Here is a 23,056-nt window from a genome sequence, read left to right on the forward strand (position 1 = left end):
CTCATGCTCGTCAGTTGTCAAACATGTTGGTCCGCACCGGCTTAGTCTTCGAGTTACCTGTACTTTCACCTGCGTGGAGGGGCGGGGTTTGAACTGCTCACTAGCCTGTGGCACCAACAGAAAGTTGTGTCTGGTATGGATTGCCTGTGTCTTTCCTACCTGGAATGAGTGTCGGTGAGGAGGATCTGCAGAGCTGGGGCTGGACTGACCTGTGTGTATGCCCACCTTTTTACTGTGCTTTTAGTGCAGCTGTAGCTAGTGACGTCTACAGAACTTGTGTGTATTCCTGCCCTCCTGTAAAAGTATCTACCGTCATTTTCGGACTATATGGCACACTTAAAATACTTTCATTTTCTTAAAACTCGACAGTGCACCCAATGTACGTAATACTTTTGGTTGTGCTTACTGACCTGAAAGCTATCTTATTTGGTACATGGTGTAATAATGTCAGGTTAAAACACCAAACTATCTATTACACAAGACAAGAAGGAGGAATCAGGCAGAGACAGAGTTGAATTTTACTCATGAGGAGAGACGTATTGGGCTGTACACTCAGTTACAGTTTTCCCCAACTCTCTAAGGCAGTGGTTCTCAAATGGGGGTACGCGTACCCGTGCGGGTACTTGAAGGTATGCCAAGGGGTACGTGAGATTTTTTTTTTTTTTTAATTCTAAAAATAGCAACAATTCAAAAATCCTTTACAAATATATTTATAAAGGAAAATATGAATGTATGTTGATAAACTGTGAAAATAAATGCAACAATGCAATATTCAGTGTTGACAGCTAGATTTTTTGTGGACATGTTCCATAAATATTGATATTAAAGATTTATTTTTTGGTGAAAAAATGTTTAGAATTAAGTTGATGAACCCAGATGGATCTCTATTACAATCCCCAAACAGGGCACTTTTAAGTTGATTATTACTTCTGTGTAAAAATCTTTATTTATAATTGTAGCATTTGTTTATTTTTTAACAAGTTTTTAGTTTTTTTATATATCTTTTTTTCCAAATAGTTCAAGAAAGACTACTACAAATGAGCAATATTTTGCACTATGATACAATTTAATAAATCAGAAACTGATGACATAGTGCTGTATTTTACTTCTTTATCTCTTTTTTTTTCAACCAAAAATGCTTTGCTCTGATTAAGGGGTACTTAAATTAAAAAAATGTTCACAGGGGGTACATCAATGAAAAAAGGTTGAGAACCACTGCTCTAAGGTACAGTCCCACGTGCTTCTCTATTTATTCGGGAGGTCCCGAGTTAACATCACTGAGGCTGCAAGCAGCCCCAGTAGACACAATACATAATTTTTCAGAATGGAAATGTGCTGACACTCATGGTCTCACCCTGCCGAGGTACTCGATGTCCGTCCTTGGCTGTCAGCAGGCAGGGTCTGGGAGCAAACTGCTGACAAGAGAAAACTCGCAAAGCAAGACCACAAGTTGTGTCTTTGCACGGATAGAAAAGTACAACTTCAGCACAATTGATAATAACTGTAGCAACAGCCTTTAAGCATAAGAGTTGTGTGATAACTTAATTAGTCTAAAAAATAAGTGTGACCGGTAGATGGCAGTCACACATAAGAGATACGCGTAGACTGCAACAACACCAAAACTTTAAATGTTCCTTTGAGACTATAGAATATTGACACACGGCGCTCAAAAAGCTATGAAGCCGCACCGTTTGATTGTCTGCGCGTTACGGCTACAGTAGTCAAACGTACTGTTTTCATTTTTTTCCTTTATTTATTTATTTCAGGCAATGACATAAAAAAAGTACAAAGTTGACAACACATAATAATATTAATTTAGTGCAAAAGGTAATTTACAGAATGTAATGCATGATTGTCCAGTTTTGCCTGAAAGGGAGTGGAAAGAAGATAAGTTATTTAATCCCATCCCCAGTTCTCCATTCAGTGATTATTCACATGACTTTCACTCTTACTTTGTTTAAGGATTATAATACAAATGTATCATAGTGGCTTTACCACAGGTAACAATAATTATTAGACTGTAGCAATAATTTGTATCAACAATGGTAATAGACAAAATACCAACAATGGTAATGGAAAACATAGCAATAATGGTAATAGACAAAATACTAGCAATGGTAATAGACAACATAGCAATAATGGTAAGGAAACATTAAGCACATGATAACACTTTGAGACAGAGTACATACAACAGCAGGTCAAATTTAAGACCCTCACCTTTATATTTGTACCAGATCCGATGTTTGTGTTATAGTTTAAATCGATTAATAGTCTGGCATTGCTTGTGTTGTAAGTCCAGTGTTCCATAGTTTTGCTCCGCATACAGACACACAAAAACATAGTTTTGCTCCGTATACAGACACACAAAAACATAGTTTTGCTCCGCATACAGACACACAAAAACATAGTTTTGCTCCGCATACAGACACACCAAAACATAGTTTTATTCCGCATACAGACACACAAAAACGTTGAGTGGTTTGAGCTCTCGGCAATGAGAAATATCAAAAGCCTCTCAAGTTATGAGCCTTCACCCGTCTTATAAAAAAGCGTTGTAGATTAGGCGGCAATAATTTGTTAAATGCTTTATATAAGATTATTAATGTGTTATATTCATACTCTTCAACATACAAGTGTTAGTATGGTGTGTGTATAAGGAACGCAAAATGGCAGCTATTAGCAGACATTTTATCGGGCGTTTTGTTTCGGAATATTTTGCATAAGCAACTTTTCTTACCTTCTGATACCTGCTGATGTGTACTTGGGAACTGCAGAAGTCCTGAAAATGTGCGCGCCTTTATAGTCCGTGCTGTTGTCAATGAGCTTCTTCTTGTTATGGGACATTCATCCTCCGCTTTTGCCATTTCAAATATACTGTAAGTCAGAACTTTACAGTACTTTATATCTGTCAGTAAACTTGCCATGAAAGCGCTAAAACATACCAGTGTAGTGAGTTTACATTATTCACCCAAGGAACTTTAGTTATTAGGGAGTTCCGGTGGGACGGTTTTTCACGAGACACATTTCCGCCGTTGTTGTTGCTGCTGCACTAGTGAGCCACGGGTGAAGAGATGCTGCTCCGTTATGGATTGAAGTAAAGTCTGAATGTCATTAAAACAGTTAGCTCCATCTTTTGACACTTCTTCTACGCCCGTCCTTGCATGCTACACCGCTACAACAAACATGACGGGGAGAAGGTGAGGCACGTAAATAGAAGCGCCCACAAAACGGTGCATCCTGAAGCGACGGTCAGAAAGTGACTTGAAGATGATCTGTAAAAAAATAATCTATGCAACATATTGACCAAAGAACCACCGTTACATGTTATGTAGACCACCAGGAAGTCTTTTACATTTAGAAAAAAATAATAATATGACCCCTTTAATGCGCCCTATGGTCTGGAAAATACGGTACTTAATCAACTTCACAAACCGAAGAAGTTAACCTACCTGTTCCTCAGATCCAGTTACTGGTCAGCAGTGTTGGACTCGGACAGCGAGAGCGGGACCATGTCCAGGCACAACATGCGTTGGGATGAAGGCCTGCTGGACCGCAGCTTGCCTCTGGGCAGCGCGTCCTTCAGCGTCGGGGGAAGCGGCTGGAGAAACACCAGGTAGATATCAGCACTACGCATCCTCATTTTAAGAGCAGTTAGAAAATTACAAGAATTTACATTTTGACTTTGCTTTAAAACATAGGTATCAAACTCATTGCCCGGGGGCCAGATTTGGCCCTCGAAAGCCTGGAAGTAATATGTATCAATAAAGTACCGTAACTTTCCTTACTAAATGTATTCTTTCTTTCTATTTTGAGGGAGAATAAAATATATGTACTCCATGTAATCACAACTAATGTTAGCTTAAATATTGTCCGAAAATGCAAAAATATATTATCAAACATTCAAACCATTTTTTAAATAGAAATAAATGATAATGATTTCAAAGCAGGCAGCACGGTGGAACAGGGGTTGGTGCGTGTACCTCACAATATAAAGGTCCTGGGTTCAATCCCAGGCTCGGGATCTTTCCGTGTGGAGTTTGCATGTTGTCCCCGTGACTGTGTGGGTTCCCTCCGGGTACTCCGGCTTCCTCCCACCCCCAGAGACGTGCACCTGGGGATAGGCCCCTCCCACCTCCAAAGACATGCACCTGGGGATAGGCCCCTCCTACCCCCAAATACATGCACCTGGGGATAGGCCCCTCCCACCCCCAAATACATGCACCTGGGGATAGGCCCCTCCCACCTCCAATGACATGCACCTGGGGATAGGCCCCTCCCACCTCCAAAAACATGCACCTGGGGATAGGCCCCTCCCACCCCCAAATACATGCACCTGGGGATAGGCCCCTCCCACCTCCAATGACATGCACCTGGGGATAGGCCCCTCCCACCTCCAAAGACATGCACCTGGGGATAGGCCCCTCCCACCCCCAAATACATGCACCTGGGGATAGGCCCCTCCCACCCCCAAATACATGCACCTGGGGATAGGCCCCTCCCACCTCCAAAGACATGCACCTGGGGATAGGCCCCTCCCACCTCCAATGACATGCACCTGGGGATAGGCCCCTCCCACCTCCAATGACATGCACCTGGGGATAGGCCCCTCCTACTTCCTAAAACATGCACCTGGGGATAGGCCCCTCCCACTTCTAAAGACATGCACCTGAAGAGACGGTCAGAAAGCGACTTGAAGATGATGTGTAAATCATCTATGGAACATTTTGACCAGAGAACCACCATCACATGTTATGTAGACCACAAGGAAGACTTTACATGAAGACAAATATCATAATATGACCCTTTTTTTTTAAGATAAATTCCTGCAACTTTTCAACCTTTTAACATTTGAGTCTCACCTGTTGAATCTGAAACCCTTTTTCTCCCCGCCAGGGCGCTGAAGTCTCGTCGTTCCCAGCAGCTGTCCGTCTCCTGCTCCGAGTCCGTCCCGGTCCGCACGCCGCGTAAACCCCCCGGACACTCGCTCCACAGCATGGCGTCCGACGCTTCGCTGCTCTCGTCGCTGCTGGACGAGTCCTCCATCCGGGAGACCACTGTGGTGGACACCTTCTGGGGTATGAAACATGTCATCTTCGCAGTATTATAGACCGTACACTGTGGGGGGCAAATTCACATTTTACTGTTAAAAAAACTGTTAGCTCAGTCGACAGAATTTCATTGTCAAAACAAGTTATTACTGATTTTCCACTTATAGCAGGGGTGTCTAAAGTGCGGCCCGCGGGTAATTTTTTTAACGGCCCTAAGCACATTCTAAAAATACGATTTAAAAAAAAAAAAAAAAAAAAAAAAAAAAAAACACAGAAAAAGTGGTATAAAAGAGTAAACAGGTGTAATGTGACAAGAAAATGTTGCAATGTTTACTCTAACAACACAAAGCTGCCATTCAGGCTGTTTTCTTTAAAAAAATAATAATTGATCAAAAATCAATGTCACATTAAATATTCCACTTTGAGATATTTTTTGGGGAAAATGTTGCATATTTTGTTTGCCATATAAAAAACAAAGTAGTTTTTTTCTAAAGAAGGGCCTAATAAGAACGAACATAAACAACAATAAAAGTTATAATTGACAGATGGATCTGATGTTGATCTCAAGACGATTGTGTTTAAAGCAAACAGTAAAAAAAAAAAGTTTTTTATTTTGAATGAGTAGGACCCTTTTGGATCCCCAATAATTTTTTTTTGTGTGTGTCATTGCTAAAAAATAACAAATTGAAATCAATGGTGTTATGTGTTGACATTTTTAAGGCTCCAATTATTCTATAATCTTAAATATTCCACTTTAAAATTTTATTGGGGTAAACTATTGCATATTTTGTGTTTTTTTTTTTCCATAACAAAACAGGGTTTTCTTTGACAAAAAGGGCATACAACTTAAATCTTTGAAAACGTTATATTGACAGATGGACCTAATGTTATTTAGAGATTTAAACCTTGAATAACAATAATACAAGATAATGACACATTTTAAAATATTTTTTTGACCAAAATCCTATGGGGTCCCTGGGATCAAGCCTGAGTGGAGGCCTAAATGTATATTTTTATACATATATTGTATTGGTTTTTGAAATAAAAACATATCAAAATGGCCCCCGCTTGCTTTGATTTTTCAGTGTGCGGCCCTCAGTGGAAAAAGTTTGGACACCCCTGACTTATAGTAATTCAGAGTAAAAAACAGCATTTTAACGAGAACATTCTGGTGACTGAACTGATATTTTTTAAAACAGTTTTAAAATCTACAGATTTTTGTTGTACAGTTTACAAATATTAGGGATGTGTATGGAGTCCGGTACTTATTTTATTTATTTATTTTTTTGGCACCGACCGATTCCTACCGGGCCCCGATTCACGTAAAATCCAACAGTGCCATGTTAGCAGCGTCGGGGAAAAGTAGCGGCTTTAGTCCAGACTTTACAGTACACACACAGGATGAGCTCACCCTGTTTTGTTATCTATTCACTCTCACACATGATATATTTTTCTCTAGTACTGGCCTGGAGGACACATTCATCTTAACCAGGGGTCTCAGGCCCCCGGCCTGTGAGACGTTATTCCGCGTCCCCCACCTTAATATGAACGTTTAATGTTAGTGCGGCCCGCAAGTTTTATATGAATGGCGCTTGACAGCGTTGTGTGCGGAACTGAAGGAATCTACCAATCGCGGTGTGGTATGTGGCTCTCAAAGGCGTCACTTGCATGATGCAAGCAGAGAAACGTTTTGCCGCTTTTCCACTAGACCCGCACGCGCTCTTCCTCCCTCGCTCTCTTTCTGTCACTGTGTGTGTGTGTCTCTCTCTCGCTCACGCCCTCCCCCGGCGCCGCTGTAACAGTCCAGGCTGGAGAGACGAGCGGTCCGGTAGCTTCCGAAGCATTCCGCCGAAGGACCAAGCGACAATACACAACTGTGGTGCACTGGACCCCAGCGCTGATACTCCGACAGAGAGTCGCTGGGCGAATCGGACGTGTAACACGTTAGTCTTGATGTTAGCCCGTTCGGGGCTAATTGTGCTACCGTAACTGTAAACTCCATAGCGTGCTCATAACCACATTCTAGCTGCCAACATGGCGACATACAACCTTCACCGGGGCTACCGGGCATGCTCGTCACTACTGTTGCATGCTGGGTAGTGTTGTTCTTATATTCCCTAGCTTAGGGGTCGGCAACCTAAAATGTTGAAAGAGCCATATTGGACAAAAAATAAAAAAAACTAATCCGTCTGGAGCCGCAAAAAGTTAAAAGCCATATTACATACAGATAGTGTGTCATGAGACATAAATTGAATTAAGAGGACTTAAAGGAAACTAAATGAGCTCAAATATAGCTACAAATGAAGCATAATGATACAATATGTACATACAGCTAGCCTAAATAGCATGTTAGCATCGATTAGCTTGTAGTCATGCAGTGACCAAATATGTCTGATTAGCACTCCACACAAGTCAATAACATCAACAAAACTCACCTTTGTGCATTCATGCACAACGTTAAAAGTTTGGCGGACAAAATGAGACAGAAAAAGAAGTGGCATAAAACACGTCTTAGAAAGTCGGAGAAAGTTATACATCTAAACAAACTAGGGTGCGTTCAAGGACAGCCGAAATTAGTAGGGCAAAACGGCGCTTGCCAAATACTCAAATCAGTGAAGCATGTTTAATATAAGTCAAGTCAAGTCAGCTTTATTTGTCAATTTCTTTACATGTAAAGACATACAAAGGAATCGAAATTTTGTTTCTCACTCTCCCATGCGTAGACAAAAAGAAGAGAAAACAACAGTAAAGCGCAACGTGAATATGTCTATCTACTAAAGTGACAATATATACAGTTCCTGTTGTTTTTAAATAGGATATGGCTGTAAACAATGTGTTTCATCAGTAGTGCAAATAATATGATATACTTAGCAGCAGATGTGTGCTTTATAGCAATTAGGGATATTTGTGTCATGTTTGTCCTCCTAAAGAAACCAAATTAAAACAAAAAAATATGTTTGTTTTTTCCCCTCATCATATCCATTTTTCATATATTTTTGAAAAAGCTCCAGACAGCCACTAGGGCGTCGCTAAAGAGCCGCATGCGGCTCCAGAGCCGCGGGTTGCCGACTCCTGCCCTAACTCATAACTTCACAGTAAGCATGTGTATACATTCTTGCTGACTGGAGAAATCGAATTATTATTATTACCTATGACTGATTTATTTACTTAATTCTCATTTTGTTCATTCATATTTTGATTTTATTTTGTGCTGAAAATAAAAATAAAGACATTTAAAAATATTTTTTTAAGGAAATATTTTCTCGCGGCCCAGCCTCACCCAGACTCTGCATCCAGTGGCCCCCAGGTAAATCGAGTTTGAGACCCCCAATCTTAACCTTCAGTTTCGATACCCGTCATGGCGACGCAACACCGGTGGACAAAAGCATGAGAGATGGGCGACCATTTTTAGATGGCTCGGTTCTCTCTCTCTCTCCAGCGCACATTTGTTTGTACTTCGGTCCATCCTGGGTCTCGACTCTGGACAGCCAGTACTTCATCCATGGTCATCGGACCGGACCCCCTCCACAAGGGAGGGGGGGACATAGGAGAAAGAAAAGAAGCGGCAGATCAACTGGTCTAAAAAGGAGGTCTATTTAAAGGCTAGAGTATACAGATGAGTTTTAAGGTGAGACTTAAATGCTTCTACTGAGGTAGCATCTCGAACTGTTACCGGGAGGGCATTCCAGAGTACTGGAGCCCGAACGGAAAACGCTCTATAGCCCGCAGACTTTTTTTGGGCTTTAGGAATCACTAATAAGCCGGAGTCTTTTGAAGGCAGATTTCTTGCCGGGACATATGGTACAATACAATCGGCAAGATAGGATGGAGCTAGACCGTGTAGTATTTTATACGTAAGTAGTAAAACCTTAAAGTCACATCTTAAGTGCACAGGAAGCCAGTGCAGGTGAGCCAGTATAGGTATATATGTATGTATATATGTATATAAAGGTATATACAGTATAGGTATATATGTATGTATATATGTATATAAAGGTATATACAGTATAGGTATATATGTATGTATATATGTATATAAAGGTATATACAGTATAGGTATATATGTATGTATATATGTATATAAAGGTATATACAGTATAGGTATATATGTATGTATATATGTATATAAAGGTATATACAGTATAGGTATATATGTATGTATATATGTATATAAAGGTATATACAGTACAGGCGTAATATGATCAAACTTTCTTGTTCTTGTCAAAAGTCTAGCAGCCGCATTTTGTACCAACTGTAATCTTTTAATGCTAGACATGGGGAGACCCGAAAATAATACGTTACAGTAATCGAGAATGTGAGAAGACGTTCCCCTCCTAAAAGGTGGGGGTCCTAATAATTACCTGGGTTGGTGCGTGACGTCACTCCCCTTTACCGACTTGTCGCACTGAGATCCAACTTAGTCAGATTACCTTTAGGTAATTTTGCCATTTTCATCCATCCATCTATTTTCTACCGATTGTCCCATTTGGGGTTGCGGTGGATGCTGGAGCCTATCTCAACTGCATTCGGGCGGAAGGCGGCGTACACCCTGGACAAGTCGTTTTCAATGCCCCCCAAAAAATACCCGAAAAACGCTCCAATGTACGTCAAATAAGCCTTTACTTTTCCAATAATGTGCTAGCTCGATGCTAATATACTTTGGCTTTGCTATTGACATGCTGCTGATTAGCATGAGCGATTTTACACGGCAATTTCAACACCTCTAAATTTGAAAACTGCAACTACCGTATTTCCTTGAATTACCGCCGGGGCGCTAATTATTTTAAAACCTCTTCTCACTCCGGCGCTTACCAAAGGCATGCGGTAAATTTAGGCCTGCGCTTATAAATTTGAGTGTGATGTAAAGATACCATCATGAAAAGCACATTTAATAAAAAAAACATTATTATGGTCTTACCTTTATGTATAAATGAAGTCCATGTTCAGGGGGGCGGCATGGTGTAGTGGGTAGAGCGGCCGTGCCAGAAACCTGAGGGTTGCAGGTTCGCTCCCCGCCTATTGACATCCAAAATCGCTGCCGTTGTGTCCTTGGGCAGGACACTTCACCCTTGTCCCCGGTGCTGCTCACACTGGTGAGTGAATGATGAATGAATGAATGACAGGTGGTGGTCGGAGGGGCCGTAGGCGCAAACTGGCAGCCACGTTTCCGTCAGTCTACCCCAGGGCATCTGTGGTTACAGATGTAGCTTACCACCACCAGGTGTGAATGAATGATGGCTTCCCACTTCTCTGTGAGCGCTTTGAGTATCTAATAATAGAAAAGCGCGATATAAATCCAATCCATTATTATTATTATGCGCATTAACTTGTTTGAAGAAAGATAAGGAAGACTTCTATAGTTTTAAAAGTCTCTCTGTCTCGATGGAGATCTTCCTTTTATTACCTCCTGCTTCGATTGAAAGTCTAGTTTAGAAAACGGTTTTATTTTAGATATGTAATCCTCCATGTTAAAAGTGCAAGCGAGAGGAAAAAAATAAACGATGGCTGCTCACTCTTGCTGCTTGTTGTCACTTCTTCTGCAGCCGAGTAGTCGCAAGAAGGATCACTAGCGCCCTCTACCACCAGGAGGCGGGAGTCATTTAATGACTCATATTTGACACACGCAGCTACGGTATATTAATAAAACATAGTTGCTTACTGTTCTTTTTAGCATATTCAATACCTTGGACCTTAAATCCTACTGAATAGCTCTTAATCTTCTTCCCTTTATGCGATTTCAAATGATTGAAATCAGCCTCCTCCATTTTGAAAATGATGACAGGTGAAGTGTCACTCGTGACGTGACGAGTTTGACGCGGCGGAAATTCTAGACATGCGTTAATAAAAATAATATTTTGCGAAACGAGTTTGACCCGGCAGTAATTCTAGGCAGGCGCATACTATTCAAGGAAATACTGTAAGATGTACATTACAATTAAACTAGTACAATACTTACAGTACTAACACCTTTTAGGGCGCAACAAAAACACCAACTATACACTGCTACCATCTAACGTCTTGGATTTGCAACTTAATGTCTCAGAGTTGTTGTGATAAAAGAAAATACAACAACTGGGCGACCGCTTTCATAATCCTCTCGTTTTGTCGCAATAAAATTGAGATTTTGTCATAAAAAATATTTAAATAGCGCGCACAAAGTACGTGAAATTGGTGCCGTATCGGCTTAAATCAGCAGTATCCATCCCCAACCAACATACACTTTTAAAGGTTGGTGATGCGAGTAGATCTAAACTCCATCTAATGATGGCAACGTTCTCTCCCTTGTGGTGCACTAGGTTTGGACCAGGACCTGGACTGGAAAGGTCAGTGGACTCCTTCATCCTTCACGTGTCCTCCTCCTCACCGCCACGTGTGTTCCAGAGAGCGCCGCCATGGCGGAGCACAGCAGCATCCTGGCCAACAGCACTCTGATCGCAGATGACGGCCGCCATCCAGAACATCCGGTCCAGACGCCGAATCGAGTCCCCTGCAGAGACCAGGAGTCCTCAAAGCCCGCCTCCACCATCTACACCCGAAACCGAGGTCGTCGGGTCAGAACAGGTCAGGATGAAGTTCTGTGGTGGTGTTCTTCTCCTGGATGGTCTAAGTCTCCTTCCTCATGTGCCGTGTCCCCAGCAGGCCTTCTGGGTTCCGTGTGGCACGCTGGCGTGGGCGCCATCAGGCGGTGCCTCGCCGGCGTCTTTGCAGCCCTGCTGGTGTCGTACCAGCAGGCGCACAAACGCCAGCAGGTGTCAGGTAGCTCTCGGCGCGGACTTCCCGTCTTTCCTCCTCGGCCGCTCCAACGCCAGCTTCCACGTCCTTCTGGAATAATCCGTGTGGTTCTTGCAGATGTTCTGCAGCTGTGGTCGGCCTCCTTCCTGTTTTATTGCCGCTCGGTGCTGTCAAAGACCACGGGGGTCAAGGGTCACGGAGGGCCGGACTGTGAGAGAGTTTCCTTCCTAATGAGTTGTCTTTAAGGAGTCATTCACTTGGTGACCACTAGGGGCTCTTTTTGTTCTTCACCACGGTTTACTTCCTGCCACAAGTACACTCTGGACTTCATTCCTCACATCCAGTGCACTTTCCGGAAATGACCATCGCTTAGTAATGAGTAACTAGTCCCTCCCCCTTCCGCTACGTAGCAAAGATGGCGGCTCTTAAGGGTGGTTAGGGTCCACTGCAGGTGAACACTGATAGTGATGGATGTGTCGACAGCCAGGTGGAACCTCCATTTTACTAACTTTTAGATTGGTCCAGATATGCCTCTGTGTGTTTCGCTCGTGTTTAATCATTTAATTTTCTCGTTCAGTGGCGCCTCATCCATGAGCGCACACATGGCCCCTCACTTCTCCCCCCGCCCCCGTCTGATCATTTCTCCTCCTGTGAGCTGCTTCTTTGCGGATGTTGTTTGAATTTTTATTGTAGTGATATGGTTGTTAAAGTTAAGGATTTCTGATCATTTGTGAGGGCACAAATAAATATCTTATGGTAACGTTATCTAGTTTTTATGTTTAAATGTTTAAGGATTTTTATGATTTCTGATCATTTGTGAGGGCACCTAAGGGACTTCTTTGTACACAATATGAAGTGTTTTACAGTACTGTATATTAAACAAACATATAAGGAGTTAATGGATCAACTATCTCTCGACGAGCTAAAACAACAACGACAAGTTTAACTGTGCTATACCATCTAAACGTTTCATTTACTCCTTACGGCCAAAATTTCCCGGCTTTCCCACATTTCCACAACACTTATTCTCTATTAAAAAGTGTTACCACTTTCATACTTCTCAACTGATTCCAACTGTTTCAAAGTGAAAATGCTCTTTGCTAAAGTTTGTCAATTGCTAGCATGCTAAAATTTCTGTTTTTGTTTTGTTTTTTGTTTGGTAGCGTTTCCTAGTTATTCTAGTTTTAAATGTTTAGTATTAGTGGTGATGTTTTCAGGATTTTTGTGATTTCTGATCATTTGTGAGGGCAACAAAGGGACTTCTGTGTGTTTGCAATGCAGCGCATACAGGACAGTTCAGCTTGCTGGTTTTAGCGTGTTGATCGAGTTACTTTAGTAGCTTTTTTCTAGCTTTTTCTATTTTTTTTCTGCCAACGCTGTCTTAACTATTAGCATTTTAGCATTGTAGCTTTTTGTAATTATTTTCTGTCGACGCTGTCTTGTTAACTGTTGGCATTTTGGCATGGTAGCTTTTCCTACTTATTCTATTTTCAAATGTTTATTATTGTATCAATATGGCTGGTGAAGTTTTCAGGATTTTGGGGATTTCTGATCATTAGTGAGGGCACTAAAGGGACTTCTGTGGGTGTTTGCAATGCAGCACATGCAGGACAGTTCAGCTTGCTGTGGTTTTTAGCATGTTAATAAAGAGTTAATTTAGTAGCTTTTTCTAGTTTTTTTTTTTCTGTCAATGCTGTTCTGTTAACTGTTAGCATTTTAGCATGGTAGCTTTTTCTAGATATTTTCTGTCAACACTCTCTTGTTAACTGTTGGCATTGTAGCGTTTTCTAGTTATTCTATTTTAAAATGTTTATTATTGTAAGAATATGGCTGAAGTTTTAGGGTTTTTGGGATTTCTGAACATTACTGAGGGCACCAAAGGGACTTGTGTGTGTGTGTGTTTGCAATGCAGCGCATACAGGACATTTCGGCTTGCTGTTGTTTTTAGCATGTTGATAAAGAGTTAATTTAGTAGCTTTTTCTATTTTTTTTTTCTGTCAATGCTGTTCTGTTAACTGTTAGCATTTTAGCATGGTAGCTTTTTCTAGATATTTTCTGTCAACACTCTCTTGTTAACTGTTGGCATTGTAGCGTTTTCTAGTTATTCAATTTTAAAATGTTTATTATTGTAAGAATATGGCTGAAGTTTTTAGGATTTTTGGGATTTCTGATCATTACTGAGGGCACCAAAGGGACTTCTCTCTCTCTCTCTGTGTGTGTGTGTGTGTGTGTGTGTGTGTGTGCAATGCAGCGCATACAGGACAGTTCAGCTTGCGTGTTGATGGAGTTAATTTAGTACCTTTTTGGTAGCTTTTTCAAGTTTTTTTCTGTCAACGCTGTCTTAACTATTAGCATTTTAGCATGGTAGCTTTTTCTAGTTATTTTCTGTCAACACTGTCTTGTTTACTGTTGTCATTTTGGCATGGTAGCGTTTCCTAGTTATTCTATTTTCAAATGTTTATTATTGTAACAATATGGTTGAAGTTTTCAGGATTTTTGTGATTTCTGATCATTAGTGAGGGCACCAAAGGGATTTCTGTGGGCGTTTGCAATGCGGGGCATCCAGGACAGTTCAGCTTGCTTATGTTTTAGCGTGTGTTTGATAGTATTTTATAATTTAGTGAAGGTTTGTACACAATGTAGACTTTAGCCCCGGCTGGAACCAATTATTCATGTTTACATTGTTTCCTATGGAGGGATTTGCTTCAATATACAAACTTCCCCATGTATGAACGCAATCCTGTTTAGAGAAGTTGGTCAGTTGAGGTTCTGCTGCACATCATTTCCCATGATGCCTTGGGGCGCACGTCTTGTCGGTGGTTTCTCTCTCCCACAAACGGGCCGCACCTCTTTCGGACTTTGCTTGTTTCCGTGGCGAAATGCAAATCCCTCCTGGCGGCGTCTTTTTTTTTTTTTGACGGCGCCTCCTCTTGTGTTTGCAGCTCGCCACTGCGGCGTCATGAGCGCCAAGCATCAGGATCTCCACGGCAACGGACCTCTGTGTGAGTTAGCAGACGCAAACACGCACGCGGGTATGTTTCTGGAACGGAGTGGACTCCAAATGAGCGGCCGTGGAAGTAAGTGCGTCGCCCCACAGGTGCGGCCTGTCAGGAGAAGCAGCAGGTCAGCTCGTCTTCGTCGTCGCTCCGCCGCTGGTCGGGCGTGTGGACGCTCGCCGCCTTCACAGGTTGGATTAACCGCCCGCAATGGTGGTTCCTAATAATGTGTCCCGTGTTTGCGTCCTCAGTGTGGTGTTTGGGTCAGCTGACCTGGCTGGTCTGGACCCTGACCACGACCGCCTTGTCGTCTTTAGACCGCCTCCCACGCCATGCAGGTTTTGTGGTCCTGCTCTCTTTAAGTCCAAGGTCTTCAGGGTTCTCCGACGTTCTTGAAGAACATGAACATGTGGTGTGTCCAGGTGGGATGCTGGGCGGTGCGTTCAGGGGCTTCAGGAGAAGATGGAGCGACTGTCCTCTGCTGACTTGGCAAGTTTGTGTCTGCTGGAAAACATTCTCACAAAGTATCCGAACTAGTTGTACTCACACATGTTTCATCCCCGACTTTCAAACTAGTTCCAAGCTTCCAAAATGTCTTTTTTTTTCTTTTTCTGGATTATCAAAGTTTCCTCTTCTTCTTCCACATTCTTCAAACCCTTCTATTCCACTTCCTGGTCATCTCACTCTTCCATGACACTTACTCTCTATTAAAATGTTACTTTCACTTTTGATTCAAACTGTTACAAAGACAAAATGCTAATGTTAGTCAATTGTTAGCATGTTAGCTTTTTTCCTGGTATATTTTATCAATTGTTAACATCCATCCATTTTCTACCGCTTATTCCCTTTGGGGTCACGGGGGGCGCTGGCGCCCATCTCAGCTACAATCGGGCGTAAGGCGGTGTACACCCTGGAAAAGTCACCACCTCATCACAGGGCCAACACAGATAGACAGACAACATTCACACACTAGGGACCATTTAGTGTTGCCAATCAACCTATCCCCAGGTGCATGTCTTTGGAGGTGGGAGGGGCCTATCCCCAGGTGCATGTCTTTGGAGGTGGGAGGGGCCTATCCCCAGGTGCATGTCTTTGGAGGTGGGAGGGGCCTATCCCCTGGTGAATGTCTTTGGAGGTGGGAGGGGCCTATCCCCTGGTGAATGTCTTTGGAGGTGGGAGGGGCCTATCCCCTGGTGCATGTCTTTGGAGGTGGGAGGGGCCTATCCCCAGGTGCATGTCTTTGGAGGTGGGAGGGGCCTATCCCCAGGTGCATGTCTTTGGAGGTGGGAGGGGCCTATCCCCAGGTGCATGTCTTTGGAGGTGGGAGGGGCCTATCCCCAGGTGCATGTCTTTGGGGGTGGGAGGGGTCTATCCCCAGGTGCATGTCTTTGGGGGTGGGAGGGGCCTATCCCCAGGTGCATGTCTTTGGGGGTGGGAGGGGCCTATCCCCAGGTGCATGTCTTTGGAGGTGGGAGGGGCCTATTCCCAGGTGCATGTCTTTGGGGGTGGGAGGGGCCTATCCCCAGGTGCATGTCTTTGGAGGTGGGAGGGGCCTATCCCCAGGTGCATGTCTTTGGGGGTGGGAGGGGCCTATCCCCAGGTGCATGTCTTTGGAGGTGGGAGGGGCCTATCCCCAGGTGCATGTCTTTGGAGGTGGGAGGGGCCTATCCCCAGGTGCATGTCTTTGGAGGTGGGAGGGGCCTATCCCCAGGTGCATGTCTTTGGAGGTGGGAGGGGCCTATCCCCGGGTGCATGTCTTTGGAGGTGGGAGGGGCCTATCCCCGGGTGCATGTCTTTGGAGGTGGGAGGGGCCTATCCCCGGGTGCATGTCTTTGGAGGTGGGAGGGGCCTATCCCCGGGTGCATGTCTTTGGGGGTGGGAGGGGCCTATCCCCAGGTGCATGTCTTTGGAGGTGGGAGGGGCCTATTCCCAGGTGCATGTCTTTGGGGGTGGGAGGGGCCTATCCCCTGGTGCATGTCTTTGGGGGTAGGAGGGGCCTATCCCCAGGTGCATGTCTTTGGAGGTGGGAGGGGCCTATCCCCAGGTGCATGTCTTTGGAGGTGGGAGGGGCCTATCCCCAGGTGCATGTCTTTGGAGGTGGGAGGGGCCTATCCCCAGGTGCATGTCTTTGGAGGTGGGAGGGGCCTATCCCCAGGTGCATGTCTTTGGGGGTGGGAGGGGTCTATCCCCAGGTGCATGTCTTTGGGGGTGGGAGGGGCCTATCCCCAGGTGCATGTCTTTGGGGGTGGGAGGGGCCTATCCCCAGGTGCATGTCTTTGGGGGTGGGAGGGGCCTATTCCCAGGTGCATGTCTTTGGGGGTGGGAGGGGCCTATCCCCAGGTGCATGTCTTTGGAGGTGGGAGGGGCCTATCCCCAGGTGCATGTCTTTGGGGGTGGGAGGGGCCTATCCCCAGGTGCATGTCTTTGGAGGTGGGAGGGGCCTATCCCCAGGTGCATGTCTTTGGAGGTGGGAGGGGCCTATCCCCAGGTGCATGTCTTTGGAGGTGGGAGGGGCCTATCCCCAGGTGCATGTCTTTGGAGGTGGGAGGGGCCTATCCCCGGGTGCATGTCTTTGGAGGTGGGAGGGGCCTATCCCCGGGTGCATGTCTTTGGAGGTGGGAGGGGCCTATCCCCGGGTGCATGTCTTTGGAGGTGGGAGGGGCCTATCCCCGGGTGCATGTCTTTGGGGGTGGGAGGGGCCTATCCCCAGGTGCATGTCTTTGGAGGTGGGAGGGGCCTATTCCCAGGTGCATGTCTTTGGGGGTGGGAGGGGCCTATCCCCTGGTGCATGTCTTTGGGGGTAGGAGGGGCCTATCCCCAGGTGCATGTCTTTGGAGGTGGGAGGGGCCTATCCCCAGGTGCATGTCTTTGGAGGTGGGAGGGGCCTATCCCCAGGTGCATGTCTTTGGAGGTGGGAGGGGCCTATCCCCAGGTGCATGTCTTTGGAGGTGGGAGGGGCCTATCCCCAGGTGCATGTCTTTGGAGGTGGGAGGGGCCTATCCCCAGGTGCATGTATTTGGGGGTTTGAGGGGCCTATCCCCAGGTGCATGTCTTTGGGGGTGGGAGGGGCCTATCCCCAGGTGCATGTCTTTGGGGGTGGGAGGGGCCTATCCCCAGGTGCATGTCTTTGGGGGTGGGAGGGGCCTATCCCCAGGTGCATGTCTTTGGGGGTGGGAGGGGCCTATCCCCAGGTGCATGTCTTTGGAGGTGGGAGGGGCCTATCCCCAGGTGCATGTCTTTGGAGGTGGGAGGGGCCTATCCCCAGGTGCATGTCTTTGGAGGTGGGAGGGGCCTATCCCCAGGTGCATGTCTTTGGGGGTGGGAGGAAGCCGGAGTACCCGGAGGGAACCCACGCAGTCACGGGGAGAACATGCAAACTCCACACAGAAAGATCCCCAGCCCGGGATTGAACTCAGGACTACTCAGGACCTTCGTATTGTGAGGCAGACGCACTAACCCCTCTGTCGCTGTGAAGCCCAATTGTTAACATGTTTAATTATTTTCAGTTATTTTGGTAACTGTCGCTATGCTAACTGTCAGCACATTTTGGCACGTCGCCATGCTACTTGTCGGCAGGTCGCCATGCTAACTGTTGGCACGTCGGCATGCTAACTGCTGACACATTTTGGCACGTCGGCATGCTAACTGTCGGCATGCTAACTGTTGGCACGTTTGGCACGTCTGCATGCTAACTTTTGGCACGTCTGCATGCTAACTGTTGGCACGTTTGGCACAATGGCATGCTGACTGTTGGCACGTTTGGCACAATGGCATGCTGACTGTTGGCACGTTTGGCACAATGGCATGCTGACTGTTGGCACGTCGGCATGCTAACTGTTGGCACGTTTGATTAATTGAGAAGTTTATTGACATCTTAAAGAATTGAATCCATGTAACGCTTTAAAAAGGCAAATGGAGGGCACAAAAAGGTTGACACGATGACATGCTAACTGTTTGCACGTCTGACATGCCAGCCTGTTAACTGTTGGCCTGTTAATGTCAGCATGCTAATGTTTAGCATATCTGCATGCTAACTGTTAGCATGATATTTTGTAGCTTATTTGAGTTAACAACCATGCTAACTGTTAGCATGTCAGCATGCTAACCATGCTTTTACAGCTTATTTTGTAATGCTAGCGTTCTGTTAGCATTTGCTCTCTGCTTTTTGGCACTCACATGCAATTGCTTTCTCGAGCGACTTTTTATTTTCTGTTTTCTTTCCCTCATTTGCTGACATGATTATATTCACTTGTAATATTAAATGTTTTGAATTAGTTTCCAAACTTCTTGCCTTCCGTCCTCCAGGTTTGTCCTCTCGGTCCTCGTCCTCCTCCTCAGTAAGCTCCCGCTCGCCAAGACTTTGTTCCACACGACAAAATGAAAGTGAAAGAAGAACGTGGGATGTTGAAATGTCACCTCTCAGGCTCGTGTTGCTTCAGTCCTGCGGGTTTTGCAGTCCCCAGTGTCGGCCGCTGGAAGACTTCGGTCTCTGAAGTTCCGGTCCTGTCCTCAGTCCACGGCCTCGTTTCCAGGTGGAGCCAAGCAGCAGGTGGCGCTGCGGAGGTGAGAGCGTTCTTCCCTTTTCTGCTTAACCAAGCACACTGAAGTAACGTTAATCACATGTCGCTTTTTTGTCCTGACAGGAAGTGACGGCGTCTGAGTCCACGCGTCTGGATCGTCTGGAACGCGGCCTGGCGTCCCTGTGGGAGCGCGTGGAGTCTGGCGGGCGGCGAGCACGGCGAAGGCACGGCGAGCTGCTGGCTGTGTACTCTGATCTCAAGCTGCTTGGCTCCGCCCACAACAGCAAACTGCGACTGAGCCGCCTGGTGGACCAGCAGCTGTCCTCGCTGGAAAGGAGACTGGACCAGGACCGACGGCAGAGGGGACAGGTCGTCTATTTAATCTCTACTCTTACAACTTCTACAAGAAGATGTGATTCTTCATCATTCCATCCATCCATTTTCTACCGCTTATGTTGAATGTCTGCCCTCAGGACTTGGACCGGCAGCAGCGCCAGGCATCTCGTCTGGATCATCTGGAGGCCACGCTGCAGAACTTGGAGGACAAGATGGAGGTACACAAACTACACATTTTTAGCATCTTGACTTTTTTCACTTTTTACAACCACAGCAGCAGATACAAAGTACACACTAGCAGATACAAAGTACACACTAGCAGATACAAAGTACACACTAGCAGATACAAAGTACACACTAGCAGATACAAAGTACACACTAGCAGATACAAAGTACGCACTAGCAGATACAAAGTACGCACTAGCAGATACAAAGTACGCACTAGCAGATACAAAGTACGCACTAGCAGATACAAAGTACGCACTAGCAGATACAAAGTACGCACTAGCAGATACAAAGTACGCACTAGCAGATACAAAGTACGCACTAGCAGATACAAAGTACGCACTAGCAGATACAAAGTACGCACTAGCAGATACAAAGTACACACTAGCAGATACAGAGTACACACTAGCAGATACAAAGTACACACTCAGAATTACAGCAATACTTAGTATTTGATATAAAACTGTCAGGAGTGTCCTGGGCGTGTGGATGTTGGAACCGGTTGGGAAATGTGGGCTATGGAGAAGTTTGTAAATTGTCCATTCATTTTCATTTGGGGGAAATTCCTGGTAATTCTGGGAACTGTGAAACATGCTGGCTTGAATGTCCAAGGTGAGCAGAGAGTGTGGATGGTGTCTGACTTGGAGGAGAAATGTGGAATATTCTATATATACCAATCACCGATGGGGATAAAAGTCCATGAATTTGGGGAAAGTGTGTGTGTGTGTGTGTGTGTCTCGAATTTTAACGTTTTATGGTCAAGGCAAGTGTTGCTTTAAAGCAGTGGTCCCAACTACCGGGCCGCGGCTCGATTGGTACCTGGCTGCAGAAGAATTTTTTATAAAACTTTTATTTTAATTTTTATTAAATCAACATAAAAAAACACAATATACACTTACAATTAGTGCACCAACCCAAAAAATCTCCCTTTTTCATGACAAAAAATAAACACTCCACCCCCCCGCCTGGCTGCGGGACAAGTTATCGAGCATTGACCGGTCTGCAGCTACAAAAAGGTTGGGGACCAGGGGTGTGTGTGTGTGTGTGAGAGTGTGAGTGAATATATACATATATGTGTGTATGTATATATATATGTGTGTGTGTATATATACATATATGTATGTATGTATTTTCATACATGCATGTACAGAGCATACATACTAACCCTATATTCTACATAAACAATGTATGAATACTAAAGATGTCCGATAATATTGGACGGACAAAAAATGCTTTAAAAAGTACCGTATTTTTCGGATTATAAATTGCTCCGGAGTATAAATCGCACCTGCCGAAAATGCATAATAAAGAAGGGGAAAAACATATATAAGTCGCACTGGAGTATAAGTCGCATTTTTTGGGGAAATTTATTTGATTAGCAAATTATATTTATATAGCGCTTTTTCTCTAGTGACTCAAAGCAATTTACATAGTGAAACCCAATATCTAAGTTACATTTAAACCAGTGTGGGTGGCACTGGGAGCAGGTGGGTAAAGTGTCTTGCCCAAGGACACAACGGCAGTGACTAGGATGGCACAAGCGGGAATCGAACCTGCAACCCTCAAGTTGCTGGCACGGCAGCTCTACCAACCGATAAAACCCAACACCAAGAATAGACATTTGAAAGGCAATTTCAAATAAATAAAGAATAGTGAAGAACAGGCTGAATAAGTGTAGGTTATATGAGGCATAAATAACCAACTGCTATGTTAACCTAACATATTATGGTAAGAGTCATTCAAATAACTACAACATATAGAACATGCTATACCTTAACCAAACTATCTCTCACTTCTAATCCATAAATCCCATGAAATCTTCTTCTTCGATGTCGCTTCTAAACAACTCTGCCAACTCCAAAGGTATGCGCTGCTTCCTCTTGTCGTTTTCTGCTGCATATTTCACTACATCCAGCTTGTAACCTGCAGTACATGATTTCCTTTTCCGTGCCATTTTTGTTCAGCCCTTTTCAGTTTTTATAAGTTACCGCCAATGTTGAAATGATCCAATTTAATAGCTACAGTAGTAGCATATAGCAGTTAGCATTCCATGACTCCCAATGCACTTCTGCCATGACCCTCCCCCGCCGAATTCTTATTGGTTGACGTGTGTGTGACGATTGCTGACAGTTTTTTTGTCTCTTCCGCGAATGAGATAAATAATATTTGATATTTTACGGTAGTGTGTTAATAATTTCACACATAAGTCGCTCCGGAGTATAAGTCGCACCCCCGGCCAAACTATGAAAAAAAATGCGCCTTATAATCTGAAAAATACGGTAATATCATCAGTAATTATCGGTTTTGTAATTATCGGTATCGGTTCCAAAAAGTTAAATTTATGACTTTTTAAAACGCCGCTGTGTACACGGCCGTAGGAAGAAGTACAGAGCGCCAATAAACATTAAAGGCTCTTCCTTTGCGTGCCGGCACGAGCACTTAATTTTTACGGCTTTTCACATACACAAGTGAATGCAAAGCATACTTGGTCAACAGCCATACAGGTCACACTGAGGGTGGCCGTATGAACAACTTTAACATTGTTACAAATATGCGCCACACTGTGAAGCCACACCAAACAAGAATGACAAACACATTTCGGGAGAACATCCGCACCGTAACAGAATAAATGCCCAGAAACCCTTGCAGCACTAACTCTTCCGGGACGCTATAATATACACCCTTACCCCGCCCACCTCAACCTCTTCATGCTCTCTCAGGTGAAGCAAAAATAGTAATCTTCCAATTCTTATTTTCAACAGTCCTCTCATTTGAGCAGGAAGACGCTGAACACCATCTTTGTTTTCTAGCTGTCAGCTGTCAGTTTAGGCTGCTCATCACCACTTCAAGATGGCCGCCCAATTTCTCGCGTGACATCAGCCAATGTTGCGTCCACTTCTAACATGTCTTTGATGTGTCCACCAGGATGTCCAGTGGAGGCAGGAAGCCACATCCCCTCCACTTCCTGCTGCCGCCAGGTAACACCCTCAGTCTGCCCGTGTCAGGACCGCCATCTTGACGCCTCTCACACCCCGCAGCGTGGCGGCGGCAGACCCGCCGTCCCATGATGCTTTGCTGGCAGAGGTGGGCCGTCTGGAGGCGGCGCTGGAGGACGTCAGGAGGGACGTGGAGGTTCTGACAGGGTGCCAAGATGGCTGCCGCAGACTGGATCAGGTCTCGGTTCCCTCCGGACGCTGAT

The 23,056-nt window shown here is 44.8% G+C and overlaps 1 protein-coding gene across 1 annotated transcript in view; it reads left to right on the forward strand.

Annotated features, from left to right (window-relative positions):
* Positions 1–23,056, forward strand: part of LOC133535950 (SUN domain-containing protein 2-like) — a 25,654-nt gene continuing 2,598 nt past the window's right edge. Inside the window, exons 1-17 of the mRNA XM_061876044.1 lie at positions 1–211; positions 3,461–3,613; positions 4,894–5,075; positions 11,345–11,371; positions 11,430–11,609; positions 11,685–11,804; positions 11,898–11,990; positions 14,723–14,812; positions 14,878–14,967; positions 15,028–15,114; positions 15,199–15,265; positions 19,082–19,113; positions 19,200–19,339; positions 19,420–19,665; positions 19,770–19,850; positions 22,783–22,835; positions 22,896–23,031. Of these exons, the coding sequence (XP_061732028.1) occupies positions 165–211; positions 3,461–3,613; positions 4,894–5,075; positions 11,345–11,371; positions 11,430–11,609; positions 11,685–11,804; positions 11,898–11,990; positions 14,723–14,812; positions 14,878–14,967; positions 15,028–15,114; positions 15,199–15,265; positions 19,082–19,113; positions 19,200–19,339; positions 19,420–19,665; positions 19,770–19,850; positions 22,783–22,835; positions 22,896–23,031 (1,824 nt within the window). The 5' untranslated portion in view covers positions 1–164. The remainder of the gene's footprint in view (positions 212–3,460; positions 3,614–4,893; positions 5,076–11,344; positions 11,372–11,429; positions 11,610–11,684; positions 11,805–11,897; positions 11,991–14,722; positions 14,813–14,877; positions 14,968–15,027; positions 15,115–15,198; positions 15,266–19,081; positions 19,114–19,199; positions 19,340–19,419; positions 19,666–19,769; positions 19,851–22,782; positions 22,836–22,895; positions 23,032–23,056) is intronic.

Source organism: Nerophis ophidion, linkage group LG17, assembly GCF_033978795.1.
Source record: "Nerophis ophidion isolate RoL-2023_Sa linkage group LG17, RoL_Noph_v1.0, whole genome shotgun sequence".
NCBI classification, from domain to species: Eukaryota; Metazoa; Chordata; class Actinopteri; order Syngnathiformes; family Syngnathidae; genus Nerophis; species Nerophis ophidion.